Source organism: Gambusia affinis, linkage group LG17 (genome assembly GCF_019740435.1).
Source record: "Gambusia affinis linkage group LG17, SWU_Gaff_1.0, whole genome shotgun sequence".
NCBI lineage: Eukaryota > Metazoa > Chordata > Actinopteri > Cyprinodontiformes > Poeciliidae > Gambusia > Gambusia affinis.
In genome coordinates, this window is record NC_057884.1 from 10,874,001 (window position 1) to 10,894,824 (window position 20,824).

Sequence of the window (20,824 nt, forward strand, 5' to 3'; positions counted from 1 at the left end):
AGCAAAAATTGAAAATATGTTTGAACCTTTATTCATTTTATCAGAAAATGTAGCAATATCTTAATAGCTTTCTTGCTAGATTCAGGAATAAGAAGTTAAGCGGAACAGAAAATGAGTACTTATTTGCATTTCGTACCGGACTCCACACAGGACCACAACCATTTCCTGTCATGCCTCCAGGTAAACATGTTTCAAGACTGGAGAAGCACCGATCGGGTATTTGTTGGCCGATTCCGACTGTAGGAAAAACATCCACCATCAAAAAGCAGCATTTCTTGAATTTCAAAACGACTTTAGTGTTTTTCTGAGACAATATGGAACTTGTGAAGGGAATATTCAAAGCAAGTAACAGTCTATTTACAAGAATAGAATATCAATTCTTGTTTCCCACAGTTTATAGATGAAAAAAAACTTATAATAAAGCTAAAAATAAATAACGATATTGTAATCTTTTTCATCATGGGTGCAGGACATTTTGCAAAATTGATTTTCATTCTTGAGAGTTCATATAATCAACAATACATTTAAGAAACCACAACTGCTTTATTTTTCTTTCAATAAGCTGTTTTTCTCAAATCAAGGAAAGTACTGACCAAATATCTGAAAAGATCACAATAAAATGTTGAATGAAATGCGGTGGTCCTGTGACAGAGAAAGAAAAAAGAACAATGTATCACTTAAGTACAAAATAAGTCAGGGCAGCATCTTTAAGATACAAAGATGAAAAAAGGTGAATTTTTGCAGATATCTTTGAAAACACTCCAACCCCAACAGATCCAAAGGAAAGCAGATCATGTTAAGAACAGTGAGTTACTGACCATCAAATTATTTATCGTGCCACAATGTTCAAAATAAAACGTGAGTTTTGGCCTGTACCTCAGTTAACAAAGCATGACTGTACAGTTAAGTATGCATTTACATAAAAACAGTGAAACATTGTAGTAAAGAGACAAACATTTTATAGTGTCACGTAGCATAGTAACATCTAACCAGTGATGACATTGGTACAGAGTTCCAAAGTGCCGATTCTCACCTTAAAAGAAAAAAAAAAGATACATTTGAAATCCACTGGAACAGCTGAGCTCACACATAAAACATTAAAAGAAGCAAAACACAAATACTTTACTTTCCTGCAGCAAGCAATGCTTGATGACCCTTGCAGCAAGTTTAAAAATAAAGGAAAGAGAAGTAGCCTAAATGGCCCCCCTGATTGTGATTACAGTTAGGTGAGTTTTTTTATTATTATTATTATTGCTAGAGCCACTTCAGAAACCAGGTGCTAATTAATTGAACTGCTTCTTCATAATTCCCTACTGGGCTGTTCAATAGAATCTCAATTCTAGTTTAAGAAATATTTCCCAGAAGCCTAGAAAACTCTAAGGAAAGTTAATCTAATCCCCAGCTAGAGGGACGTAGAGAAAATAATTTCATGTAGACAAGCGAGCTCATTATAACCGATGCGAAGCAACAGGGAAGTGATTTCACTGAGCTATTGGAGGGTCTCTTACATTAACTTTGATGTAAGAGATGTAAGAGTCCCTTTCTGAAAAATACTGTTGCCAGATGCTAGACGAGTTCTGCAATATCACAATGTGTGCATTAACATGCACACATTGTTAATGTCAGTGACGTTTCCATGGAAGAAATAGGATTTTGTCAAAAGTTCGACCTTTTCCTTTAATTTCACAAATAGAGCAGTGAGCAAGAGAATGTAAAAACCAAAGAATAGTTTTATGAAAAGAAAGGTCTCTTTCTACTTACCTAAGCAGTTCTGACAACTTTATGGGGTTTGTTATGTGCCTTCATAGATGCAATTCTGGGATGATGCAATGTTGACATGCAAGGAATACATTTATTTTTTTAAATAATGAATTAATAAAACAAGTCTTTCACAGGTGGCTTGAACGGGTGGTCATGAAGGTAACCTTTATTTACTAGCAAACTCTGAAAGGAAATGACAAAAAAAAAAAAAAAAAAGAAAAAAAAAAAAAGAAAAAGTGCCCCGCTGCATTTCAAAGTTGTTAAATGGGAAGTAACAGACTTTGCTTCTTACAGTAGGTTATGTTATCAAGTGTCCGGTCTGTTCTGTAGGGCTACAGTTCATATACAGGAAGCAAATACAGTTTGGCAAAACAGCATGAAAAGTGAACCATCTGAATTAGCTGACTTTCTTTTTCCACACTTACCAAGAAAAACACAAAACAAGTATATATATATATATTTATATATATATATATATTTTTTCCCCCCCAAACCAGTCTCTCCTTAAAAGGGTCTAATAATAAGTTAAAGTGGACCTTGGAGAGATCAGCTTAAAAGATGGTCTGTGTGTATGTATAATATATATTCATATTTATATATATCTCTATAATTGGTGGGAAATAATAGTGTCCAGTTCTGGAAGTCCATGGTTAATTCATTGTAACTGCATGTTTACCCCCCCTATGCTTTGGAGCCGTGGGTTAATGAGGGTGTTTCAAAGGCTCGCACGTTTCGTCGAGGATCTTCGAGTTGGTAGGCTTGGCGGCAATGAGGATCTTCAAGGTCCATTGTTATGCCTTGCCCTCTTCTACTTTGACAGCCTGGGGTTTAATGGCTCCAGTGCGTGCTGGTTTGACTTGACCCGTGGAAGGTAAGGGTTCTTGGAGTTTGCTGGTCATGCCCCCTGGTGGTGATTTGCCCTCCCCCACCACTTTGCGCACTTCTCGCAATGCTTTGCTCTACACAAGAAAATAAAAATAAAATTCACAGTGATGTAACTTCTGTTCCTAATATAATTACTAGTCAAATAGCACAATGTCTCCTAAATGTAAAGGCTGCTTTATGTTAAGTGAATGTATAATTTAATCAATTAGTTTTTTACCATCAAACTAAGTTGGACAGAGCTTATGTTCAATATGAAATGATACTGTAGAAAAAAAATAAAACATTTCTGAAAATATCCAAAAATATATGAAGTCAGTCATAAAAAAAAACTGATGCAGTTTATCTGACTGAATTACAGAAATTACAGAAATGTTAAAAGCCAAGAACTCAAACACAACAAACATCAGTGCTTCTCTACCCACAAAAAAATAAATAAATCTAGGATTTGGTTTAGTCAATCACAACTAACATGACACAAATGAACTGTTCAGAAATTCTTCACCGCAAACCTAAAGTGAATCAAGGAGGTTTAATCAAAAGCAGGAACAAAAAACTGTTCAGATACAAAACTACAACGACTCTTAACCATGCACAAGCATTCCTTACATCAGATTATATATATTTTTTAAATTGGCTAGTAGCATTTAATTAAAATTAAAAACATTTTCTTACAAAGGGAGAAATACTTAAACATTGAGCACAATCATATTAATAACTTAGACAAGTTACTAGAGTTAATATGAACACAAAAAAATTATACCATGCTACTAAAAACTGGCCATTATTTCAGGTCAAAAAGAAGAAAAATACAGAAAGCATTGAGAACAGAGAATAGAGAAAAAGAAAATGAATTAAAATAAATTACCTATATTTATAGTGGGTGGCTCACCTTCATGCCATCCTCTGGCCCCTTGACTGTGGGCTCAGGGACTGAAGGAGGGGTGGAATGGGAGGGGTCGCGGCCAGGGTTAGGGTAAGGGGGGGAGCGGATGATGACGGGCTTGTTGACCTGCATGACAGGTCTCTGAATGGGACTGGGGAAAGGGCCAGTGGTGGGAGGCCGCATGTGCATGACCATGCTGCCTTGAGCAGGCGACACCTGGTAATTATGAAAGAATGAGGGCAGGGGAAAAATAGATTAGCGCTGGGAAATCAAAAGCACATGTTTACCATTTCATTAGAGAATTGCACACTCCATGATCAGATATATCTATTCTGTATATACTTTCTCTATTTTAAATACAAAAAATTACCTTTAGGACTGCAGAAGATGAAAAAAATTGATATGGACACAAAAGCATCTACACAACATGAAAAAAATAAAAATACACACCTGCTGAGTAAAAAGGGTAGGCAGAGGGCCGACAGGCCCACCAGGACCGGAAGGCTTTCCACTGGGGCTCGCAGACCCAGGCCTGACAAGGATAGACGCTTATTAAGAGCAATATGATGACAATTATACAGTTCAGTACAATAAGAATTTTTTTAAAAAGAAAAAAAAAAAAAAAAAAAAAAAAACTTCTAATCACCTGTAGGAGCCTCCAGATAAACCTGGGGAATGATTGGGCTTCTCAGAGAACTGGAATCCTTTCATTTCCATCTGTGAGCCCTGATGAAAACAACACAACAGCAACAACACAAAAAAAAAGATTAAAAGGCGATTTAAAAAAATAAAAAATAAAAAAATGAACGGCATGATGCAAAACAAGAATCAAGAAAGACTCGCCTCTCTGCTTCCTGCCATGACTGCAGCCTGGGAGCCTGGTGGTAGCATCCGGCGTGGCCCCCCCACCGACAGGTTCTGTCCCTGTTGCAACTGGATGGACTGGGGAAGGATGAGGTGCTGCTGAGCTGAACCGTAACGCAGCTGAGAGCCGGGAAGGGGCATCGTCACCTGGTGACATAAAACAATGGGCCATTAACAACAAAGCAATGTTTAACACATCTTTAAAGTAAAGCTGCAGCACCTTGTACATGTTTTCAGCTTACAATCACAAAACGCAATGCATTTTATAAGAAACGAGTAAAGTTAAAAATTTTTTTAAATTATTATTAAGTAAAAGTCCAAAAATGTTGGTGTGCACTTGTGTTTCTGACATCATAAGTAAATTCAATTGTGTTTTTTAGACCTTGTGATGTTTGTTCACTAATGTTCTCCAACAGACCTAATGCTTCATACACTTCCCCCCCCAATACAATTCAGGCATTTTCAAGGTAAATTTTCAAACTTTTCCAGCACCACACCTTGGAGTCAAAAACAATACAAATGAACTAATGAAGACAACTTCAATTCACAATTTTATGCTGTCATTTATTACTGTTATTAACACCACCTTGTGACAGAACTGTACAGCAGGGACAATGTAAACTAAAATGTTATGTTTTGAAATGTCTCTTACATGCCTTACAAATGAATGGTCTAAAAAAGTTACAAAAAAATATTCTCGCCAGGTTTTTTGGCATTTAGCAAATACAAATAATTTTGGTAATTCCAACTGACGTAAAACACAAATTTGGTCTGATTTAACTTCAGATAGCAATCGTTAGATTGCATTATTATTATTATTTTTTTTAATAAAACTGCATAGTTTGAATATCAAGCACATCCAAGGACTTTTTACAGAAAGCAAGCATTTTCCAAACTTTGAAAGATTCAAGAATTTTCTAAGCTTTCAAGCACTTGTACAAACAATTTATAACAACATCTGTAATTATACTGAGATTAAATAAAACGTAGATGGACAATTTTTACTACCTAAAGATCTGAAGGCAACTGGTTAAATTTTATTTAGTAGTATCAGAATAAAAGCAGGCGAATACAAATCCAGGTTACGTCAAAATCTTAAATTCATCAAAAGTATATCTGTTTGCTAAGGTGTAACCAAACTGAGTTCACCTGGATGAGTTGGGAGTCCATCAGTTGTGAGGAACCCATACCAGGCCCCTGGTTCATCTGACCGTCGTAAACAAGCTGCTGGTTGCCGTTCATAGGCTGGTAGTGTGAGCCTGACTGGGATTTCACCATATCTGACGGCTGCATGCCAGGAAAAGCAGAGTAAGGACCTTTAAGGGGGGCCCCACCAGACAGCACCAGGGGGTTGGGCTGCGACAGGTTGGGGTGCATGTAAACCTGGGACCTGAACCGAGGAAGGAAGATGGCCATCATCAAACTTGCACGGCATACCAGAGAGAAGGTTGTGATAAATGAATGAGTGGTGGTCAATGAAACTCTTCAGCTTCCAATACCTGAAGGGGGGGATGGAGTTAAACATCTCTTGCGACTGAGAGACAGGCAGACCTCCACGAAGCCCCAGCTGAGCCTGAGCCTGAAGAGATGTGTGCAAAGAGATGGGAATCTGCTGAGCTGCTGCGGCCTGAATGGGTGAGAAAGTGCAACATTACAACAATGTGATGACACACGAGTGTGTGTGTTTGGTTTATGTATTTATTTATTTTTTTACCTGTGGATAGGTCTGCTGCTGGGTCATGGTGGGAGGAACGAGACGTGGCTGACTCGGAAACACATGACCGTCCATGTACAACGGAGGAATAGGATTACCTACATTAAGGTTAGGAAGCACACAGTTCTGAGTTCAGTTCTGACTGAGCCACCAGGGAATAATTAAAACGTATAAAATCATACCTTGCATGGACATGGAAGGTGCCACTGACGCGACAGGCATTGGAGGCATGGAAACCCCAAAAGAGCTGTAGCTGACTCCGGTGGACGACCCGACGCTGCAGGGAGGCTGAGCGCCTGAAGCACTACCACCGGGGGAGCCCTGCTCCGGGAGAGACTGCGAATTCTCCCAGGCTTTACGTGCCGACTCCATCTGTGGGGAAAAGAAGCGAAGTAGAATTTCACACATAATAGGCTTTAGCTTTTCTAGTATAATCCAACAAATCTACATGGCAGAAACGGTACTGATTTTTGTAATCAACTACTCTATGTATTATTATGCTGATTAATCAGATAAATAAATTGTCACGTTTTTTATTTAACCACTTCAGATTGTCCTATACAATATTAGAAAAAAAATTAAAAGATGCAAATAAGTGCTGCGGTGGCGCAGGGGTTAAGCACAACCCACATAAGGAGGCCTTAGTCCTCGACGTGGCCGTCGCAGGTTCAATTCCCGGCCTGGCGACCTTTGCCACATGTCCTCCCCCTTCTCTCATTACCCACTTTCCTGTCAATTAACTATCAAATAAAGGCCACTAGAGCCAATAAAACCAAAAAAAAATGCAAATAAACAAGTTGTCTCTTTTTTAAATAATACATATTTTATTGCCTAAAATGTAATGACACAGCACCCCTTCAGCGTACACTTGATCATTCGCAGCAAAAATACTGCCAATAGATAGAAAATTACTGCTCTGAGTATGTTGTTCCTACAGAAAATAGCTTTTTTGAGTGTGTATACTCCAGTTAATTAACCAATTAAAAAAATTGGTTGTTTCAATAATGGATTCATCACAATTATTCCAATGAGTTGTTTCAGCCCCATAAAATACACACGTTGGTTTGTCTTTACACAAATCAAATTCAGATACCTTGAGAGTGAGGTCAGCAGAGGGGAAGATGGTATTGAGGCTGATGCCAGGCTGCAGGTGGTTAGAACGCAGCATTGGGATGCTCTGATTTAGAGATGTCTGTTTCGGAAAGTTCAGATTTAATTAATTTGCACCTTCATAAAAACTCACATGCGCACACAAAAATCACAGTTGCACTTTTTATTTTTCCCGAATTTCTCACTCTTTGATGTGTAATGTGGCACGTTACTCACATCGGTGCTAAGCGTATCCTGAAGCTTGTTAACAGGATTGGAGACGGGTACTGGGGTAGAGCCAGGCGGCAGGCTGAAATCAGAGTCTTTGGCACTGACACCGAACTCAATTGGAGGCACAGGAAGTACACTGTCCACATGGAGATCCACACCGTTGACTGGTGTTATCGGGCCACCTTCCAATCTGTCCACACCTTCTGAGCCCTTGCGGTTCTTCAGGGAACGTTCATTCCCGATGGGTCCTGGTTTGTGCTGTTCTTTACTCTGTTCTGGACCAGCGTCGGAATCCTGGTGGAGGAGGTGATGTTCTATTTACATTTCTTCCAATGAGATTTATCCTAAAAATGCTCTATTAGTTGATAAACAGCCACAAACTCAAGAAACAACTAATTAACATTCTAATGACTGTATTCAACAGCGGAAAACACAGGGTTGCATTCGTGCTACCTCAGAGTTGGGCTCACTCCCAGTGTAAGACACCTGTTTAGTCCATGAGTCTCCCCCTGAAGACTGCACAGAGAGAGCTACAGAAGAAACAGGAACACAGGAAATTATTGGTGAAGAATACGAAATGCAAACACATTTTAACACTGTTTTTTGTCTCCTCGTTCAATATAATGTTTGTCGATCAAATGAAAATATGAATGTCATTATGATGGCAAACAAACAAACATTACCTGAACTGTTGGTCTCCCAGATTTCTGTTCCTAGATTGTTCGGTGAAGAAATTGCTTCTTCCGTTTGCTCGAGGCTCATGCTTCCCTGCTTTTTGATGAAGCGTGGCGGTATCTTGGAAGAGGCCGTTCTGTTCTTGACCTGCACCTAACAACAACAGCAAAAAAAAAAAAAAAAGAAAGAAAGAGGAAATTGTTTAAAGCTAGACAATATCCTAAATTTCAGCATAATGACTATTGCAACCAAACTGATTTATTCTGCTTGTTTGACTTTTCACAGACCTCTCTTATAGACACAAATAAGTCCGACAATTTTTCAGAAGCCAGAACGCAGAAAACAATGCTTAAGGTTATTATGAAAAAGCCTAATAGACTTTTTCTTTCTTTCCAGCAGAAGCCTGTCAGGATGAGCAGTAAAGTATGCAAGTGTGGGCTTTACAGTTGGGTTGTGGAAAATATCCTACATAAAGGAGTTTTCTGTATGTATTCTGGTCTGAATCAGAGTGGATTTTAGATTCGTAGGCAATTTAGGGTTCAGTAACTACAAGTGTTATTGACAACTGGATCACTGCCTCGGATCAACTATTCATAAAATAGATTTGATAAATTCTCATAGCTGCTTACAACAATACAGAGATTGCAATAGAACATGTAAAATGCCTTTCTACGAACTTAACTTTTATATTATCTTACTGCAATCATTTCTTAGGAAATTGTTGAAAAATGCTAAAGGTCTTCTATGTTGAGCTTGAATTACTATTACAGTACTCAACTTAATCTTAGCCCTCTTGGTAGAATGTTTTCACACAGATAAATAGCCTTTTCCACACTGATTGGTCTGAACATTGATGGAAAATTTACTTCTAAAACATTGTAGCCTAATTCACCAAAATATTTATTAACCAGTGACCATTTTCTCTTAAAAAAACAAACAAAAAAACCTGTAATGTATTGTCTCCAACCATTTTTCTTAGCATATGTTTAACTTACAGAAGGTCCCTGTTCTTTTCTCCGCCTTTCATCCTCCTGAGGACGTCGTTGCTTTTTTGACAAGGCATCCTGGTATCCATCTGGGTCCACGTTTTGTCCCACTGAATCAGCATCAACTATTAAAAGAAAGCAGTCAATGCAAAGTTATCTGATGACAAGAAACTACTTCTGTTCATTAACACCTATGCTTTCTGTATATAAGAAACAAAGCAAAAGCGGGCCATGGATCTGACCTAAAGCACAGCTTCAACAAGCGTTGCTTTATTTCGATTGACATAAGACAAAGAAAAAACTCACTGGAGTAGCTGCTGAGTTCATATTGCGTGAGCGGTTCAACAATGTCCGTCTTGATTGATCCAGGTTTCATTTCTTTGTCTAATTTCTTCCCTGTAAGCTCACTGGGCTCTCTGTCCTCTGTTGGGGGTTCTAAGCTATAGAGTGGACCAGTCTCATCTGGGCTCCTGCTGATGTATAAACAGAGGCAATAAAGAAGCATTTTAACTGATCCCAGTGACAATCAAAAATATAAAAGCATTACAAACAATTGATGGCATAACTAGAATTCGCCTCACCTCTTGCAAGACGTCCCTCCATTCTGCCAACTGTCACTCCTGTTAGATGAGGAAGTGGAGGGATTTTCAGGTGTGCGTACCATCTTGCTTGCCTCTAGCAGGGAAGGCTCTCCTTTTCTGTTCTGTCGCTCGACCAGCGGTCTCTGACTAGAGAAGCTTCTCTTTGAAAGCTCCCTCTTCTCCCCAGAGCCGGGTTCACTGTGACCAGAGTCTGAGGGAATGTCAACATGTCCCTGCACAGCTAGATTCCCGCTGCCACCTTGCTTTCCTCTCCAGTCACCAAAGTCGCTGTTGTCTGATCCCGTCTCCCATTCTTCAGTCTGACCATGCTGGCTGGAGCGTCCTGAGAAGTGACCACCGGGCCAGTGGTCATCTCCGCTGCCTTTGGAGCGAGTAGGCCAGGGATTCGCAAAGTCTCCGTTGACGTACTCATCGCTTGTCCACTGATTTGAACCGGGTTCCCGTTCTTGACGTAAGCGTCGGAAACGGGGAGGCTTGTCTTGACGCGGGGGACGCCGCCGTCTTAGCATCTGTCTGTCAGGGTTGTCGTTCTCAAAGTAGTATTCTCCTTCACGGTCCTCGCCACCATTTTCTGTGAAAGAGCCTGAAAATTTTGGAGTGTACTTGAGAGCATCGCGCTCCACTGGAAGTCTGCGGGAATAAGCGACCTCAGCTCCAGGTCCATAACCGTTCTCTTGCATCGAGCTACTGTTGCTGTTGAACTGGTGTCCCCGGCCCCTCCAGGAAGAAATGTCCCTCGACCCTCCAAAGGTTCGATTGTAACTGTTGGTTGTATTCAGTCTAGGGGGCAGAACGCGACCTCCAAAACCCCTCATCCTTGCCTTTTCTCTGTTATCTGAGGCTGTCTGGTCATCGGTGTACACCTTGTTGGACCTCCAAGAGTCTCTATCGCCCTTACGAACCTCACCGGACTCTATGTAACCTTCTCTGTTTTCTGCTTCCTTCTGGCGCCGCCTCTTGGGAAGTTCTTCATACTCCGATGCTTCGCTCAAGGTCTCACTGACATTTCGTCTGCGAGGTTTGCCCCTCTGGAACTCGTCAACCTTCAGGAGGTCTCTGGGTGGTCCTCGACCTCTAGCAGGTCTCGGAGCACCACCGCTGTTGTTGTACCCTCCTCTGAGGTTATCCCCACCTCGGCCACCACGGCTTCCCCCTCTGGAGCTAAATTCCCTGAAGCCTCGACTGCGACCTCTACCTCCTCCTCTGACAGAACTAAACGCTTGTTCTTCATCGATGAATATCCAGTTATTGCGCCGTGGGGCCTGAGGATCTCTGTTATTTTCCTGGCCCTCTCTAAGTAACTGGCTCCTGCCACTGCCAAGGTGGGTTTCCTTAGGGAAGTCATCACTGTGGGTGCTAAGAGGCCGGTCCGTTTTGCTAAGAGCTGGTGACTGCCGCAGCCTCTCTTCAGGCTGTTTCTCAACAACAGGTGATGCTGGACGCCTGTTACTGGCAGGCTGGTTATCTTTCTTCAAATCATAAACATTAGTGAGAACTTCCTTCTCCAGACGATAGGGGACAGGCTTCTCTTCAGGTTCAGGTTTAGGCTTTTCATTTTCCTTGTCTTCCAATTTGAGAGCCTTAAGGACCGGCTTCTTGATGGGCCCAGTTCTACGAATCAATGTCCGACCACTAGTCTCAGATGTCTGGTTGACACTATTGCTAGAACTAGCTTCGGGCCACTGGCTTGGGGAACTGAGGCCTCCTCCATCTCTTTTCCAGTTGTCCTTGGACCCATCTAAGGTGTCATAAGAGTCAAGAGCATCTTTCAGGTGTTTGTCTCTTTGGTCCTGCTTTGTACCTTCACTCTTCTGGCCGAGGTTTTGAGTGGTGGTGAGAAGGCCGGTCTCATGGTGTTTGCGTTCTTTATCAGAGTCTCGGCTATAGTAAGCATTATGGGGATGGTCATCGCTGTTGTGCGTCAAGCTCTGATTGGTCCCATCTTCAAACGAGTCCCGTTGTGAAGGGGCAATATGACCTCTATGGAAAAAAAAGAGGGGACAAAAGCAAGCAAAGTCAACAATCACTTTTTTCTTTTTAATTAGAAACAAGGTTCTCACTGCGATTCTGTTATTTAGTTTTCCAAATTCAAATTGCCATTATTGTCAATCCTTTGTAGCCCATTTTTGAAGGAGTGAGGAAGGAATTGATGCATGGACCAACAAACTGACAGCTGGTAAAGGCAAATAGTATTTTGCTATGTAATAGTTCTATAACCTGAAAATACTTAAATCTAATCCATTTCAAAACTGTGTAGCAGTCAACTTTTAATGTATTTTTAACCCTGAATAAACATAGAAGACCAGTTATTTCTACCTTGACAGTTTTCTAGAAATTGCACGGGCCTCATATATTAATTTAAGCATTTTACAATTTACAGGATTTTATGTTATTCTTTTTTAAACACATCAACTAACCTTTCCCCTAACAGGTCACTGTCAGAAGTTTCATGCTGCCTCTGATAGGGTGGAGTGAAGCTGCGTAGAGGGTAGCCATCTTGATTCCAAACTGGGTAAGGCTCAGTAGATGGGGCCCGTCTTTCTTGGTGTAGGTTGGAATGACATCCCTCATCAGAGCTAGGACTGTTCAGGTGGTCTTGATGCACAATGGGTTTTACCATTCCTGATACAGCAATGAAAAAGTTTAAATACATTTTTAGTACAGTTGCAATATATCCATGTGGTCAACTTCAATTGCTTGTTAAGTTCTTCTAAAGTTCAGAGGCCAATAGCAAATTTTACGACATTGCTAGACCATCACACAACATAGATTTTTAAACCACTTTATTTAAACCTGGTTCTATTCAGTCATTTACCTGATGACTGAATAGAACCAGGGTAGTAGTCCACCGGAGAGCGGCCTTGTGTCATGCGTGGATCCATGAAAGGTGGCATCATCATCCAGCGGGGATCAAACCCAAGCACATGTTGGGGATAATAACCCCGCTGGCTATGACTTGAGCTTGAAGGATGACTGGACTGCTGCCAATGCTGCACTTTGGGGGCTTGTTCCTACAGAGGGTGCAGAACACACAAAAAGCTGAGAAATGTTCCAAGCATTAGAGCTTTTCAAAGTCTGATGAATTCTCTGCCAAAATAAGACTCAGAGAAAAAAAAATCTCTTCTTGAAAAGAAAACATTTTATTATTCAATGGAGATGAATCTGGTTCGGACCTGCTGCTGGTGGTGCTGTAACTGCTTTTGAAAGCGGGGTGGAACTGGTTTGGACGCTTGGCGTCCACTGTAGTCGTCTGAAGGGGAGGAAGCTTCCGGACCGTCATCATCACTGCTACGATGGTGCTCTTCACGATAGCTATGGGCAAAGGAGTTGACTGGCAGACACTCACTTCCTTCTGCAAATCATCAAATGACAAAAGACAACCCTCAACATCTGGTAACCTTTCATGATGATTTTGTTTTGTTTGTTTGTTCCACCTTTTGTGCTATACTGCCAGGTTTCATTATGGCCTTTACTGTGTTCCCGGTTAGGAGAAAGTGGGGCTTCTTTCCCCTCAGCCTCCTTCGGAATATCTTCCGTCTTTGATGCAGGTCTTTCAGACTTCCCAAACTTCTCGTCTAACTTTTTGAGTTTCTCAGCACAGGCAGCTAGTCGCTCTTCCCGAGCACGCCTCTCCTCCTCCTCTCGCCGTCTCCGGGCTCTCTCAACAGCCTCGGATACTTCAGGGGACAGGTATTTTGCTCTGGCTGGTGCTTGACTTTGAGACCGCTGGTGATCGTCTGAGTCGGTTGGTGGTTCGCTATGGTTTTTCTGCAGGGCAAATCCAGTTGAAAACAGGTAATTAGGGCTTTCTTGTTTGAATTTTCTACATATGACAAATTCCTCAAGTGTATAAAAAACTGGTTATGATTAATTGATAAACATTCTTCTTTTTAATTGTGCATTTTGAAATGACTATACCCCACAAATAACCAAACATGATCTCTTATTTTACAATTATAACTAACATTTTACTTTTTCCTTAAGCCTTATAGTGCTCCATTATTCAGTCATTAAAAAGAAACTAATAATAGAAACTTTTTTTAAATAATAAGATCACACAGAATGAATCTCAAAAGAGTTACATCAAAGTAGGAAAAATGCTGTATTGTGAGTTGTTACCTGACTGTCAGTAGAGAGAAATCTGCTGATGGGTTTCCTATGGGACTCATGGTGATGATGTTGGGAAGAGTAATTGTCATCTGCGCCCTCCTGAGAGTAAGTTGCTTCTCCTGAACTAAGAGAGGACTGGCAGTCTCGCTGGTTTTCTTTCGCTCTCTCCCACTCAGCCCTAAGATACAAAAGTTTTACCAAAAACTTATGAATAAGGTCGTGCCTATCCATCAGAGCAATACTGAGCAACGGAGCAAGAGCTCATACCACATTTTATTTTTGTCACTACAGGAGTGTTCTTCTTCATCGTCACTGAACTTGAGCTTCTCGCTGTAGTCTACTTCTTCGTGAAGACCTGAAGGAAAAAGTAAAACCAGAAAAAAAAAAAGCAACAATGTCAGATAATTCATGATACGTCAACGATTTTAATTTATATCAAGTATAAATTTATTATTTAAAGCAAGAGCATCTAAACTAATGGCTATTATTTTTTTTACAGTTTGACATTAAATCGGATTAAGCATTTCCTACTGTGTCTATTAAGACTACAAAACATATTTTTGGGTAAATCCCAGAATAATAAAAATCTTATAAATCTTATGACCTAAAACAGAAAAAGATTGGTCTAAATTAATGTCAAGCAGTTAGAATAAAAGAGACTGATTTTGTACAGTGTGTCCAACTTTTAGTTTCGTCTAGATCAGGGGTGCCCAAAGTTGGCCCTCGAGGGCCGGCATCCTGGACGTTTTAGTTTTATCCCTGGTGGCACCAACAACATTTTCAGCATGTCAATGTTCTTCTTAGGCCTTCTAACGAGCCATCATTTGATCCAGGTGCGTTAAACCAGGGAGAGAACTAAAACATGCAGGATGCCGGCCCCCAAGGACCGACTTTGGGCACCCTTGGTTTAGATGATTGCTCTTAATGCAGGATAAGACCAATGAGTGGTTTTTAGGATACAAGACATTGTAAATGATAAACAAGAATCTATTTCACAGAGAGGAAAATTACACCTCCAATAATAGGAAAAACAACAACATTATATTAGTAGGAGAAATACTGACCTGCCCATCCGTCCTCACAATCGTTGTCGAGGTCGTCCAGATCCTTCAGGTCCTCTGGGTTAATAATGGCTGGACGCGCTGGTTTGTCGCTGGGCCTGCGGATGGGCTGAGAAGAAAGACGAGCTGGAGCACGAACAAAGCGGTTCTCTTTTCTTAAATCGCCGCTGTAATGACAGATTGAAAAATATTTAATTAACAATAGCTCATCTAGTTTAAAGAAATCAATCTTTACAGTTTAAATATTGTACTTACTTGACAAGTTCAGGTTTGGCATAGCTTGGTCTAAAAGTGGGTTTGCTGTCAAATCGCGCTGGGGTTGCTGTGGTGGTTGTAACATTGTCAGCAGTTGGCGTTTCACGCGTCTCTTTAGCGCACATCTGAAAATGTCCAATTGAATATATTGCGTCAGCTGTAAACCAAGTTCGTTGCGAGTCTGTCTGCAAAGGCCTAGAAAGTCGAGGACAAAAAAGTACTTACAAATGCAGGCAACATGTCGTGGTAGACAGCGGTTGAAGTGTGATGAAGCTGATACTGAAGGGCAGTAGGGACGGCTGGTCTGCGGACTGGCTGGGCGGGTCTGAGGGAAGGCTCCTTGGGGTCGAGGCTCGGTGACTGAGTGGTCACTGCGGTAGCAGAGGTGGTGCCGGTGGCAGAGGAAGGGTGCAATGAGGCCGGAGGGGAGCCAGTCTCACCCAGGGCAGTGGTCTTACCCTCAGGATCTGCTGGCAGGCTGAGGGTCAGGGAGGAGGGCTGAAGGTTCCTGCCACCACCTTCCCTCCAACTTGTCACATCTTCAAAGCAAGATAAAACCAGAGAGGTTTTTTTGGGAGTCGCTTCACCCTCCAAGTCAAAAACAACATGATGTGTAGGTCTAACATCTTTGTTTAAGTGGTGCCATTTTAGGAGAGATGACCTTGTTTACCGATATATATATATATATATATATATATATATTTATAGGGTTTTTGAAAGAATTTACTGACTCGATCTAAACCCTTTTTTTTTATAATAAGTTATATAAGGGTCTACAGGCAAAAATGTCCCAAATTTTGAAAATAGCAATCCAAAGCATTGCTTTCCTCAAAACATGAGCTTGTTTAAGGTTTGCAAGCAAGAGCTAAACCTACTCTGAGGGCGGAGGCTTGGTCCGGGCCCATACGACGGATCGAAGCCGCTTCTTTCCTTGCCAACTCTGTCCTGTTCTCCAGCTGCCTTCAGGGTGGGAAATTCCTCGTGAGAGAAGGGCTGAAGTCGGTTTAAGGCCCTTGAACCTGAGGTTATCCAAAAAACATTTGTTAACACAACTCAGCTTTATAGATTTCACGGAGGAATATTTAACAGGAAATGCGACACACATCTTTAACCGCTGACTGTTCGAAAAAGTGACGTGTAAATTAAAGCACATCACTTTAATTTACATATATGACCAAGTAAAATTACGCTGCTCACCATCTTGCTCTACTGCCTTCCCATTTAGCTGGGCCCATTGCTTTGGTCCACCTGTGTTTGTGTTCTGTGAAAAAGAATGAAATTAAGCTTTTGGCCCAAGTGTTGATGACTTTGGAGGCAAAGATAGAACATCATTGAGTCTAAACATCAACCTCTTCTATACTGCATGTCATTTTTTCCCAAGAAGTAGGAGCTTGAAAATGACATTATGGCTACATTTTACAGAAATCTTACGAGGAGGATTGTTGAAATTCCAGTTAACGGAGATATTCCAGTTGATTTTTCTGATATTGAACTCAAAACATCAAAGTTTCTAAGTATAAATGAGCTCAGAGAATCAAACCATGTAAAAAGAAAAAAACCAAGGAAAGCAGTTGAAGAAAGCAGTTGGTATCAGTTTAAAAGAAAGATAATCAGCAGTTAGGTACACACGCACCTCCTGGTTGGCTACTGGTGAGGACTTCTGAAGATTGGAGACAGATTTCTGTAAAGCCAGCTGCGGCTGCGACTCCGGCAGCAGTGGCGTAGATGCACTGGAACTAAAAGGCAAAAATAGAAAAGAATAGTGTTAAAATTCAAGGTGACAGAACAAAGAGTCAAAAGTCTTTGGACTGGTGTAGTGGGCCCAGTAACAAAGTAACCAGGTTAAAATTCAAACCTCGTCTATTCAGATTTTTCTTCTTAAAAAAGGAACTACAGTCTTTAAGTTGAAGCTAGTTTGTTAGGAGGTATTAATCTCTTTCAAAAATGGATGTACCTAAATATTAGAAATTTGAAAATTGTAAAATTCTGTTTTCAAAATTACAAACCAGAAACCTGCTTAGATCTATTACTAAAATAATTAGAAATACAACTACTGCTTATGATTTGCTTGACACATGGTGATTTGAGATGCTAGTAAATTTTTGCCCATGTACCTCTTTTGATCGGTTTGTTCCTGCTTGTTCGCCCATCCTGTACCGTCTTTGGGCACTATAATCACGTTAGGATCGTTTCCTTTGTTTTCTGACTTTAGACTAGGCAGGTGAGCGGGTGGGGGCATACGCCGGGCTGTTGCCACTTTGCCAAGACTCTGCAAGCCATGTCGCGTAACTACTGGGAGACAGACCAGGACCAGATTAAGAAATATAAGATTAAAAACAGCTGCACTGAGAAAAAAAAAGAAAAAGAAAAACGTGCACACAAACCTACCTGTATTTTTCTGAGATTCTATTGATTTTCCCTTGTACTTGTCAAATAGGCTGAGTGAGGAATACTTGCTTTTCCCATCCTTGGACTTGGTTAATTGCCCCAAACGATCGGACATTTCGATGTAATGTCATCGAGTATGAAAATTTTTCTTTGCGCCTCTTCCCAGTGCCTTCTGATTCTGCAAAGAAAAATAGTGCCCGTTATATTAAAAAAATTTAGATCAGAAAGTTTAGATTTAATTTAGTTTGTTAGCAGAGAAGAGTTTATTTAAAAGTCAGATTTTCAACTTTTTACAAACAGAATTTTTTCAAACATTGAATAAAATTTCACTTTGGCTGCGTTCACACTGCAGCCTGAAATGACCGAATTCAGATTTTTTTGTCAAATCGAATTTTATTTTATTTTATATATAATAATAGCGTTCTCAATGTTTGCGGAAGTAGCAATGGATGCTAAAGGTGGAGCATAGTTTACACATTTGAAGCCAGCATATTAACAACTTAATCTTCATTATAATCTGTCATGGTGGTTGTTTCTCTAACCACTTGCGAGTAACAGGACAGAGAATAGTAATGTTTGACGAGTATCAATGACATTCAGGTCGCATTCGAAAAGAATCCGACCGGTGTTGTTCAGAATGTCACGAAAAGATCAGATACAGGTCGCATTACGTCAAACAAATTGGAATTGGGTCATTTTAGGCTGCAGTGTGAACGTAGCCTTTGATTCCGGTTTGTATTCGCCGGGCCATCATGTTTGACACGTAGTTGGTGTCAGATTGAAGCCATTTTAAAAAAGTAAAATAAGCACACAGTGTAAAAAAACGTAATATCCAAGTAGGTAAGAGTGCATCCCTTGAATCCCATGCATAACATCTGATGTAGATTTTGTCAATTTACTCCAACACATAACATCGGTCTATGCAGACTTTTGTAGTAATTCGAGTCAAAAATAATAGGTGATATGTGTTGGTTCAGACCAGCCTTTGTATTACTTTCATAAATTTATGATTCACAGCATGTGTAATGTATAACAAAAATTATTCTGACGCAGACACTTCAGAAATACACAAAACCATTCAATGGCATTACAAATAGCAGCACCTGTGTTACAAACTCAAGATCCCGGACTTTTTAGCAATATCAGAACAGAACCAAAGAATCAGTGTAAATCACAGGCATTGAAAGAACACAGACATAAGTGAAGTGTCTGAATACAGCTCCATAGCATGTCAAATCACAATTCTCTCTGCATTATTGCAGTCAGACAGGACTAAGTGGATTCAGTATGGGGATTGATAGCAAATTTTCAATGCCACAAATTCAAACTTTGAACTGAAACAGAATTTGGCCAGTTGAGTGCCTTTGTTACCCACACCAGAATTAGTGGCTGAGATATTAAAATTTCTCCAAAAAGGTTGGAGAAATTGCAGTGATGGAAAAGAATGGAAATAGTCAGAAAAATCTGGGTAAATTTAAATCAATATATTTTTTCACAATAGTTCACCTGAGCTTTGAAGACAACAAACAAGATGTGCTGCAACTCAAGGGTTTCACTTAGTTCAGTACCTCACAATCAACAATTTGTCATGTAACTTTTACTTTTTGGAATACTCCCAAATAGTAGACATAATTCGATGATCTCACACTTATCTAAACAGATTCAGCATAAAACCTGATCTGCCTAGAAGAACAGTGACATACAGACTATTCAGAAACGCTACAGACAATAAAGACATATCTTTACTTTTGAAAGAAAAATACATGATTAATCAATGTACAATTTCAATATATGGCGTGAGCAAAGCTAGAATCCTGATAACTTTCAGCAACTAGCATTTACTTTTACCTACAATAAAACTCGTGAACATGAACTATATGTATTACATCATGAAATGCATCAGAAAAAATGAGATAGAGATTTGTGAAAATATCAAATGCTAATATAAACACAGGTACCAAGCCGCCAACAGACTGGCCCTTTATAGGAGACTAAATGATTTCTTATCCAGCTGTAAACATAACGGGACACGATGGCATTTAATCCAAGAATTAGTCAATAACGTGTTGGAGGCCACCCGAGACTAGACTCCGCATAGGCGTTTCACTGTGACTTAAAACGAAGTACATCCATCCACCAAGAATTTCAATTGTATATTTAAAACGGATAAATGGCGGTAATTTCTCCTACGTAATTTTGTAAATTTTATTTTACAAAAAATTTCCACAAATGCCAAATTTCAAGCTAGCAGCTGCTTCATTTTTGTAAGTTAGAAACTTCACAGCTAACGCTTTAGATCCAAAACATGTAGATTTCACATTTAAAAATCATGTAAGCACATACCAGAATATACTACAGCATAATTAATCATAATAACTCCACTTAAGCAATTCGTATCGACTTGTCAGTTGTTTAGCTGAAAACTAGTACTAATGCTAATGCTAGCATTAAAATCTGACAACAAACACTTAGCTGGAAAAAGCCCAAACAATTATTTTTTAAAGGTCAATATCACGTTGAATTATAACCTTAATAGACAAGATAGTATGATATCTAAATATGACACTTAAAATCGATAATAATATTTAAATGTGTAACCGCTAACCTTGGATATGCTATTTCGACGGCTAAATCAGAAACGCTATGTAAACATTAAATGCAAGCGACTATCCCTTGTAACTTTAACTATTATTGCAGTTCCATCAATTTTACTGTAACTCTGTTGTCTTTGGTTGAATTTATTTTTATAAAGACGAAAAGAGCAGAAATTTTGCTTCGGCTAACTGCCTTCGACAGTCGAAGCTTGTTGGAGGAAAACTAGCGAAACGACAATCCCGTTAAACTTCCAGCGTACTGCTGCAAATCCAACCCCACACAGGCCAGAAATTTGACAGTGGATTTCAGTTCAAGAACATATAATTTAATGTGGATTTTTAGTTTTAATCACTGTGAAGCCCTTGTATCCAAGTAATAATTTTCAACCTTTGCTGGGCTTTTTGAACGGGCTGTAGACGGCGACGGGGAATGTAGGACAAGGCGATTAAAAATGGCTGCTGCCCAGAACAAAGCAACCATAAAACTGAGCAGCCGAGAAAAATATGAGGCAGACAATTTGAAACAGCTCTGCATTTAGGACTCACCGGATTAAACAATTTAAGAATGTCTTCTGCTCAGTGACAGTGATATAGTTCCACAAAACGTTGTCTATTCGGAGGATGGGTTGCGATTGTAAAGCTCAATCTTCATAGGTTGAACCGATAGAAGAGTTGTTGCTGGGGTCCTACCCGGCCTGAGAATGAAGAACACAGTGTAGGCTGGAT

At 40.1% G+C, this 20,824-nt stretch overlaps 1 protein-coding gene across 4 annotated transcripts; it reads right to left on the bottom strand.

Annotated features, from left to right (window-relative positions):
- Window positions 1-1,905: 1,905 nt before the first annotated feature.
- prrc2b (proline-rich coiled-coil 2B) lies at window positions 1,906-20,824 on the bottom strand. Of its 4 annotated transcripts, none has more exons than XM_044096542.1 (31): window positions 20,645-20,824; window positions 17,505-17,682; window positions 17,231-17,405; window positions 16,750-16,852; window positions 16,314-16,377; window positions 15,992-16,135; window positions 15,342-15,655; window positions 15,117-15,241; window positions 14,865-15,028; window positions 14,068-14,155; window positions 13,810-13,978; window positions 13,125-13,458; window positions 12,864-13,042; window positions 12,506-12,701; window positions 12,108-12,312; window positions 9,670-11,670; window positions 9,395-9,561; window positions 9,098-9,213; window positions 8,111-8,255; window positions 7,881-7,957; window positions 7,434-7,721; window positions 7,201-7,299; window positions 6,290-6,479; window positions 6,108-6,205; window positions 5,893-6,020; window positions 5,543-5,783; window positions 4,373-4,540; window positions 4,176-4,255; window positions 3,980-4,061; window positions 3,536-3,745; window positions 1,906-2,720 (listed from the first exon to the last, which is right to left on the bottom strand). In XM_044096542.1, exons 2-31 carry the CDS (start codon window positions 17,617-17,619, stop codon window positions 2,553-2,555), a joined length of 6,633 nt encoding a protein of 2,210 aa, XP_043952477.1. In that variant the 5' UTR covers window positions 17,620-17,682; window positions 20,645-20,824; the 3' UTR covers window positions 1,906-2,552. The 4 variants fall into 4 exon arrangements, with proteins under 4 accessions (XP_043952477.1, XP_043952478.1, XP_043952476.1 ...); XM_044096543.1 differs by having other exon boundaries at window positions 9,395-9,558; window positions 17,231-17,408; XM_044096541.1 differs by having other exon boundaries at window positions 17,231-17,408.

Coding starts and splice junctions, on each gene's coding strand:
- prrc2b (XM_044096541.1), bottom strand. CDS start 17,619: ATGTCCGATCGTTTGGGGCAATTAACCAAGTCCAAGGATGGGAAAAGC. Junction 7,300..7,433: donor AGGATACGCTTAGCACCGAT/GTGAGTAACGTG, acceptor TTTCCGAAACAG/ACATCTCTAAATCAGAGCAT. Junction 6,480..7,200: donor CTGCTGACCTCACTCTCAAG/GTATCTGAATTT, acceptor TTTTCCCCACAG/ATGGAGTCGGCACGTAAAGC.